The sequence below is a fragment of the Marmota monax genome, unplaced genomic scaffold (genome assembly GCF_021218885.2).
Source record: "Marmota monax isolate L192 unplaced genomic scaffold, Marmota_monax_Labrador192_F-V1.1 WCK01_AAM20220418_F8-fsc00023, whole genome shotgun sequence".
Classification (NCBI taxonomy): domain Eukaryota; kingdom Metazoa; phylum Chordata; class Mammalia; order Rodentia; family Sciuridae; genus Marmota; species Marmota monax.
The window spans coordinates 18,017,852-18,036,458 of NW_026692907.1; the positions used below are offsets into that span (position 1 = coordinate 18,017,852).

At 35.7% G+C, this 18,607-nt stretch overlaps 1 protein-coding gene across 6 annotated transcripts in view; it reads left to right on the forward strand.

Annotated features, from left to right (window-relative positions):
- Lrrc7 (leucine rich repeat containing 7) overlaps positions 1 to 18,607 on the forward strand; it is a 552,277-nt gene that overhangs the window by 460,521 nt on the left and 73,149 nt on the right. For 4 of the 6 annotated variants that reach the window (XM_058581585.1, XM_046451172.2, XM_058581587.1 and 1 more), the window contains 5 exons: positions 1,610 to 1,810; positions 9,297 to 9,408; positions 9,625 to 9,805; positions 11,558 to 13,238; positions 17,073 to 17,213. In XM_058581585.1, the coding sequence (XP_058437568.1) occupies positions 1,610 to 1,810; positions 9,297 to 9,408; positions 9,625 to 9,805; positions 11,558 to 13,238; positions 17,073 to 17,213 (2,316 nt within the window). The remainder of the gene's footprint in view (positions 1 to 1,609; positions 1,811 to 9,296; positions 9,409 to 9,624; positions 9,806 to 11,557; positions 13,239 to 17,072; positions 17,214 to 18,607) is intronic. The other 2 variants (XM_058581588.1, XM_046451173.2) reach the window with 1 other exon arrangement.

Genomic DNA, 18,607 nt, shown 5'->3' on the forward strand with positions numbered 1-18,607 from the left:
TCTAGCATGAATATCATTGTTTTTGTGTTTTTTTAAGAATGCATTACAAATTAATTACCCCGGGGTGTATTAATATTATATTCTAACAACTTACAGTTTTTTTCTCTAAAGTTTAACTTTGTCTTGGGTTATTATGACTGTATTTCTATGTATTATTAATTTCATTCTTATTTATTTGGGAGTGTACAAGATTAAACTACACTTAAACACTCCAGCAAAATTAACTGGTTTTTCATCTGCTTTCCTAATATGTATTGGACAAGTAATTTCATATTTTTAACATTGAAAGGCATGTCAGCAATCATCTAATGAATTCCAATCCCAGCATTTGATTAGGAAAATGAGCCACAAGGAAGACAAAATACTATGAAGAATAACACAGTTGGTGGATTCGCTAAAACTGCAGATGAGCAAAAGCGTTTGAATTCCTATTCATAATCCTCAGATCTGTGCCACCATCATAGCTCCTACATTCCATGAGTGACTTGGGTGAGGGGGCTCTCCCTCCTTCTCCTTTTCCTTCTATGTCCCATTCTGTCCTCTGCCTTCAGCTTCTCTTCCACCTTCTCTCCTCCCACCCCAACCCTCACATAGGCACTTTGCACAGACACATAACTCACCACGCTCACATAAACCATTTCATTTTGCAAAGTTGATTCTACTCAGATTCTAAAGGCATGATTGTTGAACAAGCCAGGCCAAGTAAATCTCCCTGGTGTTTCTTCTCCACTCCCTCTTAATGAAAAATAGAAAACTTCCATTTATTCTATTTTTAAATACCTTATAATAAGTACTCTTATTGTAGGATATCTCTATGAAATAATTTATCATTAAGAATAGTCATTAATTTGTGTTCCTGAAGGTCAGATTGATACCCAAAATGTATTAAAATGGAAATAAATATACAGATAAACATAAGTCAGAATTCACATACTTACTTAAAATAATTTAGAAAATAGTCTTAAGTTTTTAATTTCTCTTCATTGTTAAGAAGCATGTTAAATTTTTTGTTGTTGTTAAAAACTAAACTGGAAAGCCAAAGCATGTTTTCCTTAAGGATTAACAAGAATTACTATCCTACCTTTTGATGTAACATGCTAATTATATATTTAGGCTAATGCATATTTGGGCAGAAGATATTGTCAGCTCCCCATTTTTGGACACACAACTCTACTTGTAAATCTTTTGGGGTCTCTTTCCACTGCCTGCATTGATACTCCAAAGATGTCACTTAATATAATTATTATTATTTATAGATAATTAATATAGAGAACAGTCTCTAAAGTATGATAGTAGCTGGTAATAACTTGATTAAATTTTTTTCAGAGATTACCAATCACTTAACTGCTATCCCAGTCATCTAGGTAGGTCTAAAGATAGGATATAATCCAAAAACTGTTTATCATCTAGAAGGGTAGGAAGGAGTGGGGAAGTCCCATGAGATTGAATGTGAGAAGAATGCTATATGTTCTATGCTGGAGCATTTTCTCAAGCAGCTCAACACTCACTGTATTGCATTTGGTTGTACTACTGCACATAAAATGGAGTAGCTTTGTGAGCATGCTTGCTGAAATTATTTTTTGTTAAATTTCTTTTTATAAACTTCTAGGTTGAAATAAACCTAAAACGATATCCAACTCCTTACCCAGAGGATTTAAAGAATATGGTAAAATCTGTTCAAAATCTGGTGGGTAAGCCAAGCCATGGAGTACGTGTTGAGAATTCAAATCCAACTGCTAACACGGAGCAAACTGTGAAAGAAAAATTTGAACACAAGTGGCCGGTAGCCCCAAAGGAGATTACAGTGGAGGTATTTGAAGGTTATTGGTAATTGCCAGTGTGGTTTGGAATTTTTTGAATTCTAAGTAATTTGGTTTCTTTTTTAAACTGAATAGATCTGCCTTGATAAGTGCAATAAGCGCATTTTTTTTCCAAAAATACAATGTTTATTCTTTTAAATTATGAGGGTTGCAATTAATAAATCACAGATAAATGATGCCCTCATGCCCTAAAATCATGACTACAACTCCAAAAGTTCCAATACACAGAACGAACAGTTTGCCACCCAGTATGGCCTAGCCAAGGAATGCATTATGTCATTGATGTTATTTTGGCTACCCCAAACTTATATAGTCATTAGGACAAACTAACTGAAGATTTTTCATTCAGTAAATCTTATAAAAATTCCTAATACATTTTAGAGCAAATATTTTAAAATATTTTTGGTTTGGGTTACAACCTTTTCAGAAAACATTACTATTAACAACATAAAGGAGAGATAAGTGAAACCTAGGCTTATGAAATCTGGCCATGTGAAGCTTAATTCCTGTATTTTAGAATGAGTTAGAAATTCATCCTTATTGATCTTTGTGGTCTGAAAAGAATTCAACTACATTTATACCACCTCTACTATCTCATCAGCTCTTCAGCTAATTTAGTTATCATCTTTTTATCTTCATTAGACACATAATTAGAATGATAAGTCTGGAAATTCATATTCTCAAAAATCTAGATTGATGAAACTCTTTTACAAATCTGCATTTCAAAGCATCAATTTATTGCATTTATTAAACACCAACTGCATATGTAGCACTGTGCTAATCACTGAGAGAAAAAAAAGAAATGTAAAATGTGCCCATAGTTCCCAAATAATTAAGTCCAGCTAGATAAACTTAACACACATAAATGATAAGAGAACATATTATATAAAGTATGATCACATGATTGGTTGTGTGGTGGAGAATATAATGCTCTAAGTTAGGGCTGAATGCATATTAAAGATTGGATTTTACAGTGAAAAAGAGAGGTAAAAAAAAGATATTGAACAAAAATAACCATAATATGCACACCTGACAGCAGAGGTAACAGTCTGCCTTCAAAGAGGGGAATATAGCTGGAAATCTAAAGAAGAAAATGTCTTAAGTATTTGTTTGCATTGCTTTTTTCTTATAAGTATCATTGTATTTTCTTTTTTCCAAAATATTACACGTTATAGCAAAGCAAGAGATTTTTCTTTCATCTCTAAGATATTACAACAATATACAAAGTGAAGAAGTCAATATTTAGCAAGTGCACACTAAATATGCACATATACGTTGTGTATTTAAATTTTATGTAGTCACAGCCTAATATCAAAGTAACTATGTAGTCATGAAACCTGTAAACTGAGTAAATTTACAACAACAATAAGAAGCTCCTAAAATTGCTTGATTTGGGATTAATGTGATACAGAGAAGAGATGGCTTTGGTCATGAACTTAATAATAATCCCACAGAGTAGTAGAGATAATAAATCTTAAAATTGTTCCACAGCACTAAAAGGTAAACAATTCTAAAAAATTAAATGTTTCCTTTCCAAACTCGCTTCCATTCCTGTATTCTCAATCTTTATCTCAGCTGGCACCATTTTCTATGAGTTCTTTGAAGTTAGAAATTTGAGAAGAGTCCTGATTTCTTTTTCCTTCTTTCTCTCCACTCCTTGTCCCAAATAATTTGCCAAAGCCTGTACATTTCACCTGAATAGATCGCTTTAAGTCCTCACCTCTGTTCTGCAGTCTGATAATTTATAACCTATTTACAAAACCGTCAGTTTCTTAGATTACCTTGTTCCCACCTCCTCGTTGCCTTGCCAGTGGTCTTTCAAAAGAAAAAAGAATAAAGAGTAGAGGTAGGCAGAACCAGAAGCAAACACAGAAAGAAATAGACAAGGTATATTGATAACAAATGCAGTTGAGTGGAGGGACAAATAAATCAATATTTTTTCCTCTTTTTTTATTTGGCAACTCTATGCCAAGAGTTTTAACATGTGTTATGCTAGACAAAGAGCCAAGAGAGCCTAAAGAATAAGGAGAGCAGGTAGACATATAGGTTCCCTGTCCTCCCATTTATTCTTTACAAAATGCCTCTGGAGATTGCATTTAGATTCTCCCCAGCTCTTTATATGGCTAGCCCTCCTCTACTTTCAAGTTTCAGCTTAAAGTTCCCCTGAACAGGAAGCCTTCCCTGATAACCCTGGTCAGTTAGACTCTCTGATTTTTCTCTATCACATTACCCTATTTATTTGCATTATACAGAATGAAATGTTTATGATTATTTTGCTTATTGAATTCAGACTGAATTTCATGAGGACAGGGACCATGTCTGTCTTGTGCATCACTATACAGAAGATCCTTGACTTGTGATGGTTCAAGTTAGGATCTTTCAACTGTATGATGGTACAAAAGCAATATGCATTCAGCAGAAACCACACTTTGAATTTTTACTTTTCATTTTTACCTGTGCTAGCATTGTGTGCTATGATATTCTCTTGTAACACTGAGAAGCAGCAACAAGACACAGCTTTCAGTCAGCCACAAGATTGTAAATGTAAAAACTTACACTCTACAGGGTACTGTGTTGTTAAGCTATGATGTTTGGCAGGTCAGTTTTAAATGCACTGTGACTTAATGATATTTTCAACTTATTGGGATACAAACCCAGCATTAGTTGAGGAGTATCTAAATTTCCAGTATCTAGCACAGTAGTGCCTAGTACAGTATAGGAGCACAATAAATTAATGATTGGTATAGTCATATACTATCACAAATTTGTTAACATGTCTGTCTGTCCAACCACTTTGAGTTAGTTACTAATGTCAAAGACAGTTTCTGATGGTTTTCCTGAATTATTTATTTGTTGATGGCTGCCTTACCTATTCATGCTTTATCACCTGTGTGTTAAGTACACTGTTGGTATATGGATGCCCATAGCATTTCAGTAATCTTGTTACAGAAACCCTAAACCAAAAAAAAAAAAAAAAAAACATAGTGGCTGGGGTTGTGGCTTAGTGGTGGAGTGCTTGCCTAGCATGTGGGAGGCACTGGGTTCAATCCTCAGCCAAAAATAAATAAATAAACACATAATGGTTCCACTTAAGTAGTTATACAAATTAATGGATACTTATGCCTTCCTTAGTAGTGGAAAATTGAAAAATAATGTACATAAACTGAGTAAAAAGATATTTTTATCTCACTCTTAGGTAGGCAAAACCAAAATATTATTGAAATGCATGCACCCTTTAGACATTACCTACTTTCTCAAACATGGGAAATATAGTGGACACCATGACTAATTTCTGTTTCACAATGATTTGCAAGCGGCTCTTACATTTTGATCACTGCACCCATCCAAAATCCATCTTCACAACGACTGTCATCAAAGAGACTGTGCAGTCTCATGTTGAAACTGAGAGCTGCTTAAGCTGGCAGTTTGCACTGTGTGACTGATGTCAAATATTGCTTTGTTTCCCTCAGACATCTAATATAATCCACGATATCCCAGTTAATTAGCAGTGGCACCCTTGGATGCCTCAGAACACAGTTTGGGTACCAAAGAGTAGGGACTTTTAAGTCTAGCAGACATCAATTGAAATCCTGGCTTGACCTTGCTACTGATTATATGACCTTGACAAGTCAAATCATTAAAACCTTCCTGAGCCTTGGTTTCTTCATCTTTAAAAATACAAATAATAAAATCACCCTTTTAGAGATTTTGCAGAGATGAAATCAGATGATACTATGCATTTATACACAACTCCAAGCATAGTTCTTGACACAGAGAAAGGCTACAGTAAATGATAATTCCCATTCCTCAAGAGAATAATGTGCCAATCCTTGCCCCATATGTTGTTAATCCTCTGCAGGTCCCTACCTGACACCTGTTCACCAAGTCTACCACAATCAAATATGTTCTGAAATTTTCCCTTTATTAGGACACACAGTCCAATTTCCTTCTATAGAGCAACCTTATCTTTCTCCCAAAAGTAGAAAATAGTCAGCTACCCTTGAAATTTTTCTTAAATTGCCTTTATTAATACTATGCCTGGACTCTCAAAAGCTCAGAAAGGAACTTTTTTCCCTTTGATATCTGCCTTCAACCATTTTCTGTATGGCAGTAATAGACAAAATTTGAACAGTGGATAGGCAGTGCAATAAAAAAATGAAATTTTACCTTTTCATTCCTCTCCATTTCTATCTCCTCACCAGAAGGAAATATGGTTCAATGTCCTTATAATGAAAATCCTGGTAAATCTGACTGCTTACCAATAACTTCCAAGTAGCCCCAAAACATCATTCAGCTTCTCCAAAAAGCACTTGATTTCCCTAGCCTCTATAAAAGAATTTCAAGAGGCAAATGCAAAGACTCATTCACTTTATTGGACAGTTAACTTTGGTCTCTAAAACCCATTTGATAAATGAGCTTTTCTTAGGATAGACAATATGGTGAACACAATATCTTATAGAACACCATGAAGTTGGACAGATCCAGCTCATATCCTGGCTCTATCACTTCTTAATGTTGCAACTTGGAATTATAACTCTACCTTTCTGTGCCTCCATTTGCTTTTCTGTAAAACAAAGATAATGATAAATATTTTTAAATAACACATAATTAAAAACAAGGTTGTCTTTTAAATAAATTGAGAGACAAATTTTATACTTATATAATTATATCTATAATACAAATATAAAAGCACAGTTGCAGATATATAATCTATGCTCCATCACTAATGGAACATCACTGTCATCATCATCATCATCATCATCATCACCCCCACCACCACCACACCCACTTTGCTCATACAAATAAGAACATTTTCCTGGATTAGCAACATTTATCAATCTTGCTTCAGCAGTGTCATCCTCTCACATGGAGAGTCAGAAAACTCTAAAGAAGAGATGCAAGTTCACCACTAGTTGATAATCATACTATTTTCCTGGCCACTAAGGCTCTTCTTGCTTCACAACAGACATTCTTGAGCAGGGTCAGAAAAGTATACCTGAGTCAGACCATACCTACCATGCAGAATTCTGGTCATGATTTTGGGATACAAGTTTGAAAGTTTATCTGTACAAACAAGATGAGTTGAGTATTGAATGTATAGGACATACGAATGAGAAAGTTAAACCCTTAGTTATGCTAATGTTCTGTGCTTGTACAACTATTTGGTATGCTTTTTGTGCCTTTATTTTATTTATTTACATATTTTTGATTGAAACAAAATTCCTATGCTTGTATTAGGTATTATAAAACTATTTACTTTTTAAGTTATTATTTCACTCAAATAAGTTATCTTTACATTCATAATCTTGTTATTTCTAGATAGAAATTAGCACCAGTTCCTAATATCTAGTACCTTCATATTACTGATGAATTGAATAAGGCCCAGAGAAGTACACTAAACTTGCCCTAGATAACCTGATTAATAAATGGTAAAATAGGAATAAGATGGAAATATGACACCTTGTACCTGAAATTTTTTGACAAATCAACATATTTTATGCCTTTCATGGTGCTGTTTCTCAGGCTTATACCTTCTTCTTATAAATTGTTCTGTAGGTATATAAAGGTGTTTATTCTTTATTGTGACACCTTTAAACTTTATCAAAAAGACTGGACTGACTCTAGGAAATGTTAGTTGTTTTGTTTACATGTCAGTAAAATCCCTGTAATAGGGTACTTCCCTCTGTGGTTTAATTAGTCTAATAAAAGCAGAGTATTAAAAAACAAAAAAAAGATTTTATGCTGATTTTATGAGATTATTTTCAAAATCCATAAAAATGTAGGTTTTTCTCTTAAGCCCCAGTATTTTCATCAACCCCACTTTATTTCCTGTCTCTCTTCTAATTTGACTCTTCTTTTTAAGTCCTTAATGTTCCCACCCGCGGGGAGGTAACACACTATAGGGGAAGATCTCTGGCCTGGAAGCCAGAGGAATCATGCTCCAATGCTGGATCTTTGTCTATTGTATATGTAGGCCTGAGTTTGTTCTCAGAATCTGCCGCAATACAATGAAAGGGTAACTAAATGGTCTTTCTGTCTTCTATTGCAATATTCCTTTTTAAAAATTAACACGTTAGATATACCCTGTTTTTTTACAGGCAAATATTCTCATACAAACAAACAAAATTTAAATGACAGAACTTAAGCATTAGTTAAAGAAATGGATTTGTATTGCTGCAAAACCCAAAGACCTAAGCCTGTCTCTGTGGAGTCCTTGGCAATAGATGAAAGTCATAATAAGAGTCTCTGGCTGTTCATTAAAACAACCAATTATTTATTGGACAGATTTTTTTTAAATTTCTAATATTTTTGTCCTCAAATATATTCTTTCTCTGATGAAATAAAATGTTTCTAAGTTGTCAATGTTCCAAAATAATAAGATATTAAGAATATGAAACAACTGAAAAATTTTGAACTTGAATTAACATTAATTTTAGGCAAAGGATACATAAAGATAGCTGCCATGCATAGATATTTATCGGTACTTACTTATGGTATTTTCACATCTAGAAGAAAGTAAGCATTTGTCATTTTGCCTTGCCTAATGCTTCCACTATCTGGTTAAGTGGGAATAAAAATTTCAATTACTGGCTGGGGTTGTGGCTCAGTGGTAGAGCGCTTGCCTCACATGTGTGAAGCACTCAGTTCAATCCACAGCACCACATAAAAATAAATAAATTAAATAAAGGTATTGTGTCCATCTTTCCATCTACAGCTAAAAAAAAAAAATTTTAAGTCTGAATTACTGAAGTTTAAGATTCGTGGGTTTTTTTACGTGTTCATTTGTCGTTACAAAATTATGTTCTTGTCCATTGAACTGCATTACACTCAATTAATGGATATAGAATGAAGAGTTAGCAGGCCACATTGGTCATCAGAAAACTAGAAAACTTAGAAAGAAGGCATAGCAGGACAAGAGCAGTGGAGGAGATACTCACCCAAGAAACAGCAGCAATTAAGAGGGAGAGTGGCAGAAAAAGCAGGTTAGGACCCTAGGGCACATTCATATGGCAAGGGATGACCAAAAAAAAAAAAAATCCTGTTGGTCAATGATATCCTTTTCCATTAGAACTCTTAGAGCATTCATCTGTTAGATGTCTTACATGTGTATATATCATATATATGTAGAGATCCTACTCATGTAGACCTTAAAATTCAGTACTGTGTTAAAATGAGTTGTATCTCATCTCCCCCGGTAGATTGCAAACTCTCAGAGGGCCACATTTTGTCTTTCTTTGGAAACTCTACAGTTCTTTGCACAGTGCCAGCCATAAAAACAGCAGTCAAACTTATGCCTGATGAATAAAAGAGTGCTCAACTCAAAGATACATAATGGTTCATTTTTTCCCAATGCCCCATACTCAATTAAATTCTAGAGTCACATTTTTTTATCTGAGCCAAATAAAGCTATTGCCATCTTGGTTAACCATTGTTTAAATGTTTACTTTCCTTGTCCTGTATTATTATATCTCTCAGGATTCTTTTGTTCATCCAGCTAATGAAATGAGGATTGGGGAACTTCACCCTTCATTAGCTGAGACCCCTCTGTACCCACCCAAACTTGTTCTGCTAGGGAAGGACAAAAAAGGTAACATCATGAAGCTGATGTGGAAAATATGCTACAAATGCATGTGCATGATGAATCACCAGTTGTACATTATGATATGTCATAGTCTATTAAAATTATTTTATAAATACATGTTCTAACATTAATCAGTATAGAATTTGTTTTTCCTACTTACTTTTCTGTGTTTGTATTTGTCAATGTTCGTAGCATTATAACATGTTTCCCTTTAAATTTCAGAATCAACTGATGAGTCTGAAGTTGACAAAACTCACTGTCTGAATAACAGTGTTTCCTCAGGCACTTACTCAGACTACTCGCCTTCCCAGGCTTCCTCAGGATCCTCTAACACCCGGGTTAAAGTGGGGTCCTTGCAGACAACAGCTAAAGATGCAGTTCACAATTCTTTGTGGGGTAACAGGTGTGTTTAGAATTCCCACTTTTCTGTTCCCAATCGCTTATTTCCAGCAACTTTTTTTTTAATGGAATCTTCATAATTTTGGGATTGTATTCAACACATGAGTGGTATAGAAGACAGAAGGGGCAGGTAAGCAAATGTAGTTCACCTGGGACTTCCAAGAGCAAATGAATCCATCTTACAGGGTGAGACGCTGATTAAGTGGGTCATGGTAGGAGATTAACATGATGACATGGTAGAACTAGAAAACTTAAAAGTCAAAAATTGTGTTTGGCCAACACATGTTTATGAAGCATGTGGACAATTCACCATCCAAAATGATGTTATGAGCTAAAATAAGATGCATGTGAAGCACTATGTGCCTGGCACAAAGTAAATATTTCATCAGTTTCCATCGTTGACATCATCATCACCTGAAGTTAGGATGTGTGTAAAAGTACTTATGGTCTGCAAAATGACTCCCACTCTTTATTACTCCCATTTTACAGATGAAAGAAACAAAAGCCACACTGCATAATAAAATGACTCAGTGAAGTAGCATTTGTCTTCTAATTGCTCAGTTTTATAATTTATGGCTACAGTTTTATACTAAAAGTAACAAAAGTTGTCATATGATCTAGGTAGTCAAAACCTTTACTCCTATTTTACTGCTAATGTGCTCCCTCTTGGCAATGCCTTCTTTAGTAATTCATCAATGATTATTTCTCTTCATCAATGACCATGATTAAAAAATCTTAACTCTAAGTTTTTATGTGAGCTTATATTAATCAAAGTAGTTTTAAAACATGCTTTCTAAATGCACATTTTTTTCCAGTTAAGAGAAACCCACAAAAGTTTTTCCTTTATGAATAAAATATGCATTATTTAGCCAAGCCCAGCAACAGCAAGGTGCTAAGCAACTCAGTGAGACTCTAAATAAAATACAAAATAGGGCAGGGGATGTGGCTCAGTGTTCAAGAAGTCAAGTGCCCCTGAGATCAATCCCCAGTAAAATATTGATTTTATATATATAATTTGATATTATTGGTGTGCAAATGGTTTTAAATAAAGTCAGAAAGAGGAACATATACTAAAGATATACTAGAGACACTCACTGTTATAAATTTGCCAGTGACACAAAGTCATTCTTCACATTCTAAAAAAAGATACCTGAATGTGCTTGATATTTCAACAATAGTATTAGCATCTTCAAGACCTGGTCTTATTTGAAGACATTTTGAATCCATCAGTTATATCAAGAATTGTTAAGAAAAGTATTCTCAACCAATATATTGGAAATGGACTGAATCAGAATCTCCAGGAATAAATACTAGGAATCAGATGATTGTATTTACCAATCAGGTTTGAGGGCCTTCACTGAAGACTTACATGTCATCCATTCATTCCTTCAACAAATACATGTTTAACACCTACTATGTGCCAAGCCCTTTTCTTAGCCTGAAGAGAAAAAGATCTCTGCCCTCATGAGTCTGCATTCTAGCAGAGGACACGAGATGCTATACAATAAATTTCAAAGGTAAGTAAATTTTAAAATGTAGTGGAAGGTGATTATTACTAGAAAGAAGTGAAAGAAGAGGGTAAAGGAGTGGATTTCGGAGACACAAAGGACATGAAATAATACTGTCTTAATCCTAAGTCAGGTAGGGATGAATGATCAGCTCAACAGACATGGTGGCCCACTTTCAGTGCTTGTTCATCTTAACAGAAACCAACTCTTCCTCATTTTCATATGTCTTCTTCCCTTTGTGTTTACAGGATTGCACAATCTTTCCCACAGCCTCTCGATGCAAAGCCATTGCTCAGCCAGCGAGAGGCTGTTCCCCCAGGGAACCTACCACAGAGACCCGACCGCCTGCCAATGAGCGATGCTTTCACTGACAACTGGACTGACGGATCCCATTACGACAACACAGGGTTTGTTTCTGAGGAAACCGCAGCTGAGAATGCCAACAATAATCCTCTCTTGAGTTCGAAGTCTAGAAGCACATCTTCTCACGGACGCAGGCCTTTAATCAGGCAGGATAGGATTGTTGGTGTTCCCCTGGAACTTGAGCAGTCTACACACAGACACACGCCAGAAACAGAAGTGCCTCCTACCAATCCTTGGCAGAATTGGACCAGAACCCCTAGTCCGTTTGAAGACAGGACCGCTTTTCCTTCCAAATTAGAGACAACCCCCACTACCAGCCCTTTGCCTGAAAGGAAAGACCATCTGAAAGAATCTACTGAAATACCCAGTCCTTTTTCTCCAGGAGTACCATGGGAGTATCATGATTCCAACCCCAACAGGAGTCTTGGTAATGTCTTTTCTCAAATCCACTGCCGCCCAGATTCTTCTAAAGGTGTTATTTCAATTAGCAAAAGCACAGAGAGGCTTTCCCCACTAATGAAAGATATAAAGTCCAATAAATTCAAAAAGTCACAGAGTATCGATGAGATTGACATTGGCACATACAAGGTTTATAACATACCATTAGAAAACTATGCTTCTGGAAGTGATCACTTAGGAAGCCACGAACGACCAGATAAACTGTTGGGACCAGAGCATGGCATGTCCAGTATGTCTCGAAGCCAGTCGGTCCCAATGCTGGATGACGAGATGCTCACTTATGGAAGCAGTAAAGGGCCACAACAGCAGAAAGCTTCTATGACAAAAAAAGTCTACCAGTTTGACCAAAGCTTCAATCCTCAAGGAGCAGTGGAAGTTAAAGCGGACAAGAGGATACCGCCCCCTTTTCAACACAATTCAGAGTATGTGCAACCGTCCAGCAAAAACATGGCCAAGGATTTGGTTAGTCCTAGAGCTTACAGAGGATACCCACCAACGGAGCAAATGTTCTCGTTTTCTCAGCCATCTGTTAATGAGGATGCTGTGGTGAATGCCCAGTTTGCAAGCCAAGGAGCCAGGGCAGGCTTCTTGAGGAGAGCTGACTCCCTGGCAAGCTCCACAGAAATGGCCATGTTTAGAAGGGTCAGTGAACCTCACGAGCTGCCACCAAGTGATAGGTACGGCAGACCTCCATACAGGGGAGGGCTAGATCGCCAAAGCAGCGTGACAGTGACTGAGTCCCAGTTCCTGAAGAGGAATGGCAGGTATGAAGACGAACATCCTTCATATCAAGAAGTGAAAGCCCAGGCGGGAAGTTTTCCAGTTAAAAACCTAACCCAGAGGAGGCCATTGTCTGCGAGAAGCTACAGTACAGAGAGTTACGGTGCCTCCCAAACCAGGCCAGTTTCAGCTAGGCCAACTATGGCAGCTCTTTTGGAAAAAATACCGTCTGACTATAACTTGGGTAACTATGGTGACAAGCCATCAGATAACAGTGATATAAAGCCGAGGCCCACCCCTGTGAAGGGAGAGGAGAGCTGTGGTAAAATGCCTGCAGACTGGAGACAACAGCTGCTTAGACATATAGAAGCTAGAAGGTTAGACAGGGTATGTTTGGCATTTCTCTGTAAGAATATCCCCCCTGCCTTTAGTTTTACTTTTTTTTTTTTTTTTTTGTAATTTCTAAGCACATGTAGTGAAGCATGAAGTACATGAATGGAGAGATGATCAGCATTTATTTGTCTTTCTATTGTGGGGGGAAATGATCCTAATAGTTTTTCATGGGTATTGCTTAATGCTTTCTGAGAGTCCATAACCTGCAAGTGAATTATTTATCAAATCTAGCGTAACTATTGTTAGTAAGAAAGAATTTGACTCTATCATATGGGATGGTGTTTCCAATTGTTTTCTAGCCATTAAGGCAAGGCAAAAAATGCCTCTCCTAGGACACAAAACTGCTCTCTGGTGACCTAAAGAGTATGGTTTTTATTGAATCTATAAAAAGTGAGTATTTCACCCTTTTCTTCATGGACTCACTTATGTTAATCTCGGGCAATCTGTTTATAAAATTTGCACATAGTTACTGCTATGGGACTACTAAACTTATTACTTCTAATGAGCAATAATCTTCCCAGCAAGAAAAAGAAAAAGAAAATAAGCAGAGATTAAATGCCCTCCTACACACTATTTTATTTAATAAAAATCCTGCCATTTAGAATATTGGTTTTTATACAGAAGAAAATATATAAATTCCAATTTTACTACAGACAACAAAAACAGATGATGTCTTTATATAAAGACTATAGACATACAAATTAGGATGTATATTGCAAAAAAAGAAAGAAAATCAATGCTAACTCAGTTAAAAATTGAGTCAGAATAGTATGGAATGCACAGCCCAGTGATTGGGAGAGTTAAAAAAAAATTATAAAGCCTTTAATTGCTTTTTTGTTGTTGTTGCCTGTTCAAATCTAAGAGAAATCTGGTACTTCACTTTCTAAAACTATTATCAACCTACTGTCATCATTCAGTAGACCTCGTGGCTTTGGTGTAGAAGGCTTTGTGTGCTCTGCAGTGACACTAGAACATTGAGGATTTGTGTATGTGTGAAATTGGGGCCTTTTGTTCTCATTTTCTAAGTTCAAATGTTCTATGTAAACTGGGGATCTGGGTAACAAGATGCTATTGGAATGTTTCACTTAGTAGTTTTATTATTTTATTTTGTGTCCTGCAAAAACCACAGGTCACTGCATTTATTATGTATTTCTTTAGTAATGAATTTTATGTTTTCAGGCTTATTCCTTTTAAATAATTATACTATTGTAGGTCGTGTCTACATGACAAGAAAACAATTTTTTTAGGGGAAAAGTGAACTAATAAATGTGGGCGTGGGTGTTAGTTTCTCAGTGTGGAAATTGGTTCTGCCTTACAAAGTATTTCATCAGAATGTCTGTTTCAAATAGGTTGCTCAGTCCCATTGAAGGGAGCCTCATCAAAGCCGCATGACTGGCTGTCAGTGGGAGACACCTGGTCGGTTGTCACCATGCCTTACCTCAAGTTATGCCCTCCATGTAGACAGATAACTTGGAGGGCGAAAATATTGGGGGCCAAATAATACAGTACAGTTTGGGAACTCTGGCCTCGTGTAGACACGACCATACGTAACAGGGTAAGATGAACTAGTCAAGAAAGGTTATTAGAAGATTTGTGGAGCATATGTACAATGACTAGTAATTTGAGGCAGCAGAAGAGTGAGTGGAAAGAAAGCATGAAAAGATAAATTTCTAAGCATTTGGTACCATCAGGGGTTTTTTACTGTTATCCCAGATACATGGTTTCTCTCCTTTGATTCAACAACCAAAAACTAGATGGCTCCTCTAGATGGAGCAAGAACATGGGGGGACCCTGGGTGTATAGGAATGGGGAGGGGGATCGAATCAGGTAACTAAAAGTGTATCCATGTGTATTTTCTCTATTTTCTCTTATCACAGTGACACCTCCCTTTTTAATTAGTCTCCATATACCCTCTGTTTGTTTGTAATTCCTTGGACCTATCTTTTCCAGAGCAACTTCAACATATATTCAATAGTTTCTCATTTAATTCCAAGAAGTTAAATTTCCTTAGAGTATTGCTTTAAGTCTTCAGATCCTAGAAGCTCTTCCTTTTGTTTTCTCCAAGTAGCGTTTCTTTCCCCCTTTCAATTGAACTTCTGAGCAGTTCAGGTTATGAATAACTTAAAACTCCCTAGCTACTCAACAAGATGAACTCAGGCACCAAAGCACGGACTTACTGCATAAAACTGGTTTTGACACAGCTGTGCTGCTTAATATTCTGCCCAGAGTCTGACTGCACCAGACATGATGTGCTTCTTTCCCAGTGAAACTTAGTTGAAACATTTGAATCCCTGAAACTAAATAGCTACACTAGAAACTATAAGATATTTGTGAGTCCGCATACATGACAACTGCCTAGAGGCTGGGTATGGAATAAGGTTAATAGTCCAAATAATGTTGGCAAAAGATCTCAGTGCTGACCTTAGAGAGGCAGCTCCAAGTGCTACCCTAGATAAAAGATGTTTACGTTCCCCTTCACTTTAACCACAAAGCTCGCACTTCTACTGCAGATCTCCACTGTGACAGAAAATTTAAAGCATGAACCCATATGTCCTACTCTTCTATAGGAGCTGAAAGAGCCCTAGACTGGAGTGATCTAAACCCTAAGGAATCATCCAAGTGCCAGATCAAAATGTTTAGTGTCTTTTTCACTTTGAGTGTGGTGACTGTGAAAAATCTCTGTATGAAATAATCATGAATTCATAACAAGTATGATGTGTAGACAACTACCTCATCAGGAGTATAAGAATCTTTCAGTATAGCTCAATGAAATGTTGATGCTAATAATCATTACTTTGCAAATAATGTTCTCGGAATAGAATAGCTACCTGCTCGTAATGCTCAATAATTTTAAGCTAAGAAAAATTGTACTCAGTTAACTTCTATGGATAATGTTTTTCAAAATAAGAAAGTTAAAGAAACCAAATGCTGTCAATTATTAGATTTCTGTTTTAGGCTATAGATTAGATAACAAGGCATCTAAAATGTTTTAATTTTCCGAGGAAGTTCTATAGAAAAAAATTATTAATTATTTAGAATAATTTTAGATGCATCTGTTGAAGAGTAGCTAAGATGTAAATAAGTATTTAAATTCATTTGACAAGTAACATTAATAGTTCACACATTATAATTACTTCAATATAATTATGCAATTATCTTGTTTAAAAGGTAATTATTTAGAAAAATACAATATATGGTTCTACATCCAACTTATTTGATTGGTATAAATGAATTAATAAGTGGATTCAATCAAATCAATAGTCAGAATTAATGATTTTTTTGGACCAGATGTTTTTTCTGAGTTGCTATATTTTGTCTATAGACTTGAACAATAATGAAGAAAGATCTTGGCTTCAACATTGCAATGCTTTAGTTTAAGGCAGATTTAGGAGATAATATTTGTCTTTCATATGTGATGATCTCACAATGTGAAAGAGACCATGAGATTTGTAGCCAATAAAATGTGGTTACTATCTGTTTGAATTTTCAAAATTAATGCACTACCACAGGATGGACAATATTTATCCAAAGTCACTACTATCATGGTATCTAAGAGACAGATTTTATGCCTTTGAGTTAGCAGCAAGTGCAAAGCAGAATGTATCTTCTTTGCTTTTTGTCCTTTCTGTAGTTTTGGATGGTACTCATTATGTGCATAACTAACACTGTTGACTGTATGCTTTTTGTCTGATCAAGTGCATGTTTTTAAAAGAAAGTTACTGTTTGCCCGCTTAAAGTTAAATGTTATAAATTTAAACATGTTCATGTAATAATCAGTTTGTTGAGCATGTGTTCACATCCTGTCACATGATTATTTCCTCTACTCAGAATGCTGCTTACAAACACAACACAGTTAACCTTGGCATGCTGCCCTATGGAGGTATTTCAGCAATGCATGCAGGCAGAAGCATGACTTTAAACTTGCAGACTAAGTCTAAATTTGATCATCAAGAACTACCTCTTCAGAAAGTAAGTATGGACTGCCCTACATGTGTCAGCATACCAAAGCCAATTAATATTGTTTGTTCACTTAATGTATTTAGGCTGTACATACAACCCTGTTTATTAGACTCTTGTGAGTCCAAAAAGCACAAGGGTAAATAATGTAGAGCCTAAATTCTCAACTGCTAAATGTATATTTGTAGCTAGACTGATTATTGGGTTCCTGCTTTTGGGATTGAGCTTTGCTTTTTGGATTGAGCAGGTACATGGCTTTTTGTGTTGCTTTAAGGCTCATTTTTTCCTTATTCCTCATTTTTTTCTATTCTTCTTTTTCTTTTTTTTTGTATTTATATATTTATTTTTAATTTTTTAAATATATCCTTACCTTCTCTTAGTGATGCATTCTGAGAACAGAACTGGAAATTATTATTGGATTTCAGGTGATTTCTTTGAAAAAGTTGTATACCCCTAAATTAGAATGGAAATTAAGTGCTTGGTGCTTCTAAATACTTTTTCAGCCCACATTTTGGGAAATACAACACAGAAGTAAAAGAAGAAAAGCAAGTTTGGGGCTAAGTTAGCAATCAGTGCCCTTCCTAGGTTAATGGAAAAGTAGCATGTTCACCCCTTTTTAAATGGAAAGGCAAGCACATTTGAAAGGGAATGTGCTATTAAGAGAAAACATTTTCATTGCCAAAGAAACATTTCTGCTTGTTTTATTTAGGCAAAATTGAGAATGCCCATTTCACCTATTTAAATTGATTAATGTTTTATCTCTTACATTTCAGTGCAACTGAGTCATTTTCATAAAATACATCATTATAGCTATATATTAATATAGTAATTAACCTAGTAAGTTTTTGTGGGAAAAAATAAGTACAAAATAGGGAAAACAGAGTGATAGCAGATTCCAAACATATTTCTTTCCTAATACAATTAATGAAAATGTGGAATAAATTTTCTTCTCAGAAAAATGAGGGTCATAAGTTCTCAAATTCATGTTTCAATGTCAAATTAGTCTTTAATAAAATTCCCTAACTCTCGACGGTTTGATTCCCACTGTGAATGGAGTAACAAAATCAAAAGGACACTTATATTCATAGCTTTTTCATCGCTCAACATCTTTTGGAGAAAAACACCCTAACTACATTGAGAGCTTTTGAATATTGTTTTTCCAGTCCTCAGTCTCCTGTAGCACCAGTGGTGTGCCAATAACTTTCTCTTGAGGGAGCAGTGTTCTGATTTGTGGTGTTTGCTAATGTCCACAATATAAATACTCCTAATATGACCAATTTCAAAGTACCATCTTAATGTCACTGAACCCAAAAATCGGGTACATATGGCTGGCTCTCACAAACCAGCACAAGTTGGCTCCAGCACACCATCAGCATGGCCATCTACAGTTGAGTTCCCACTTTAAT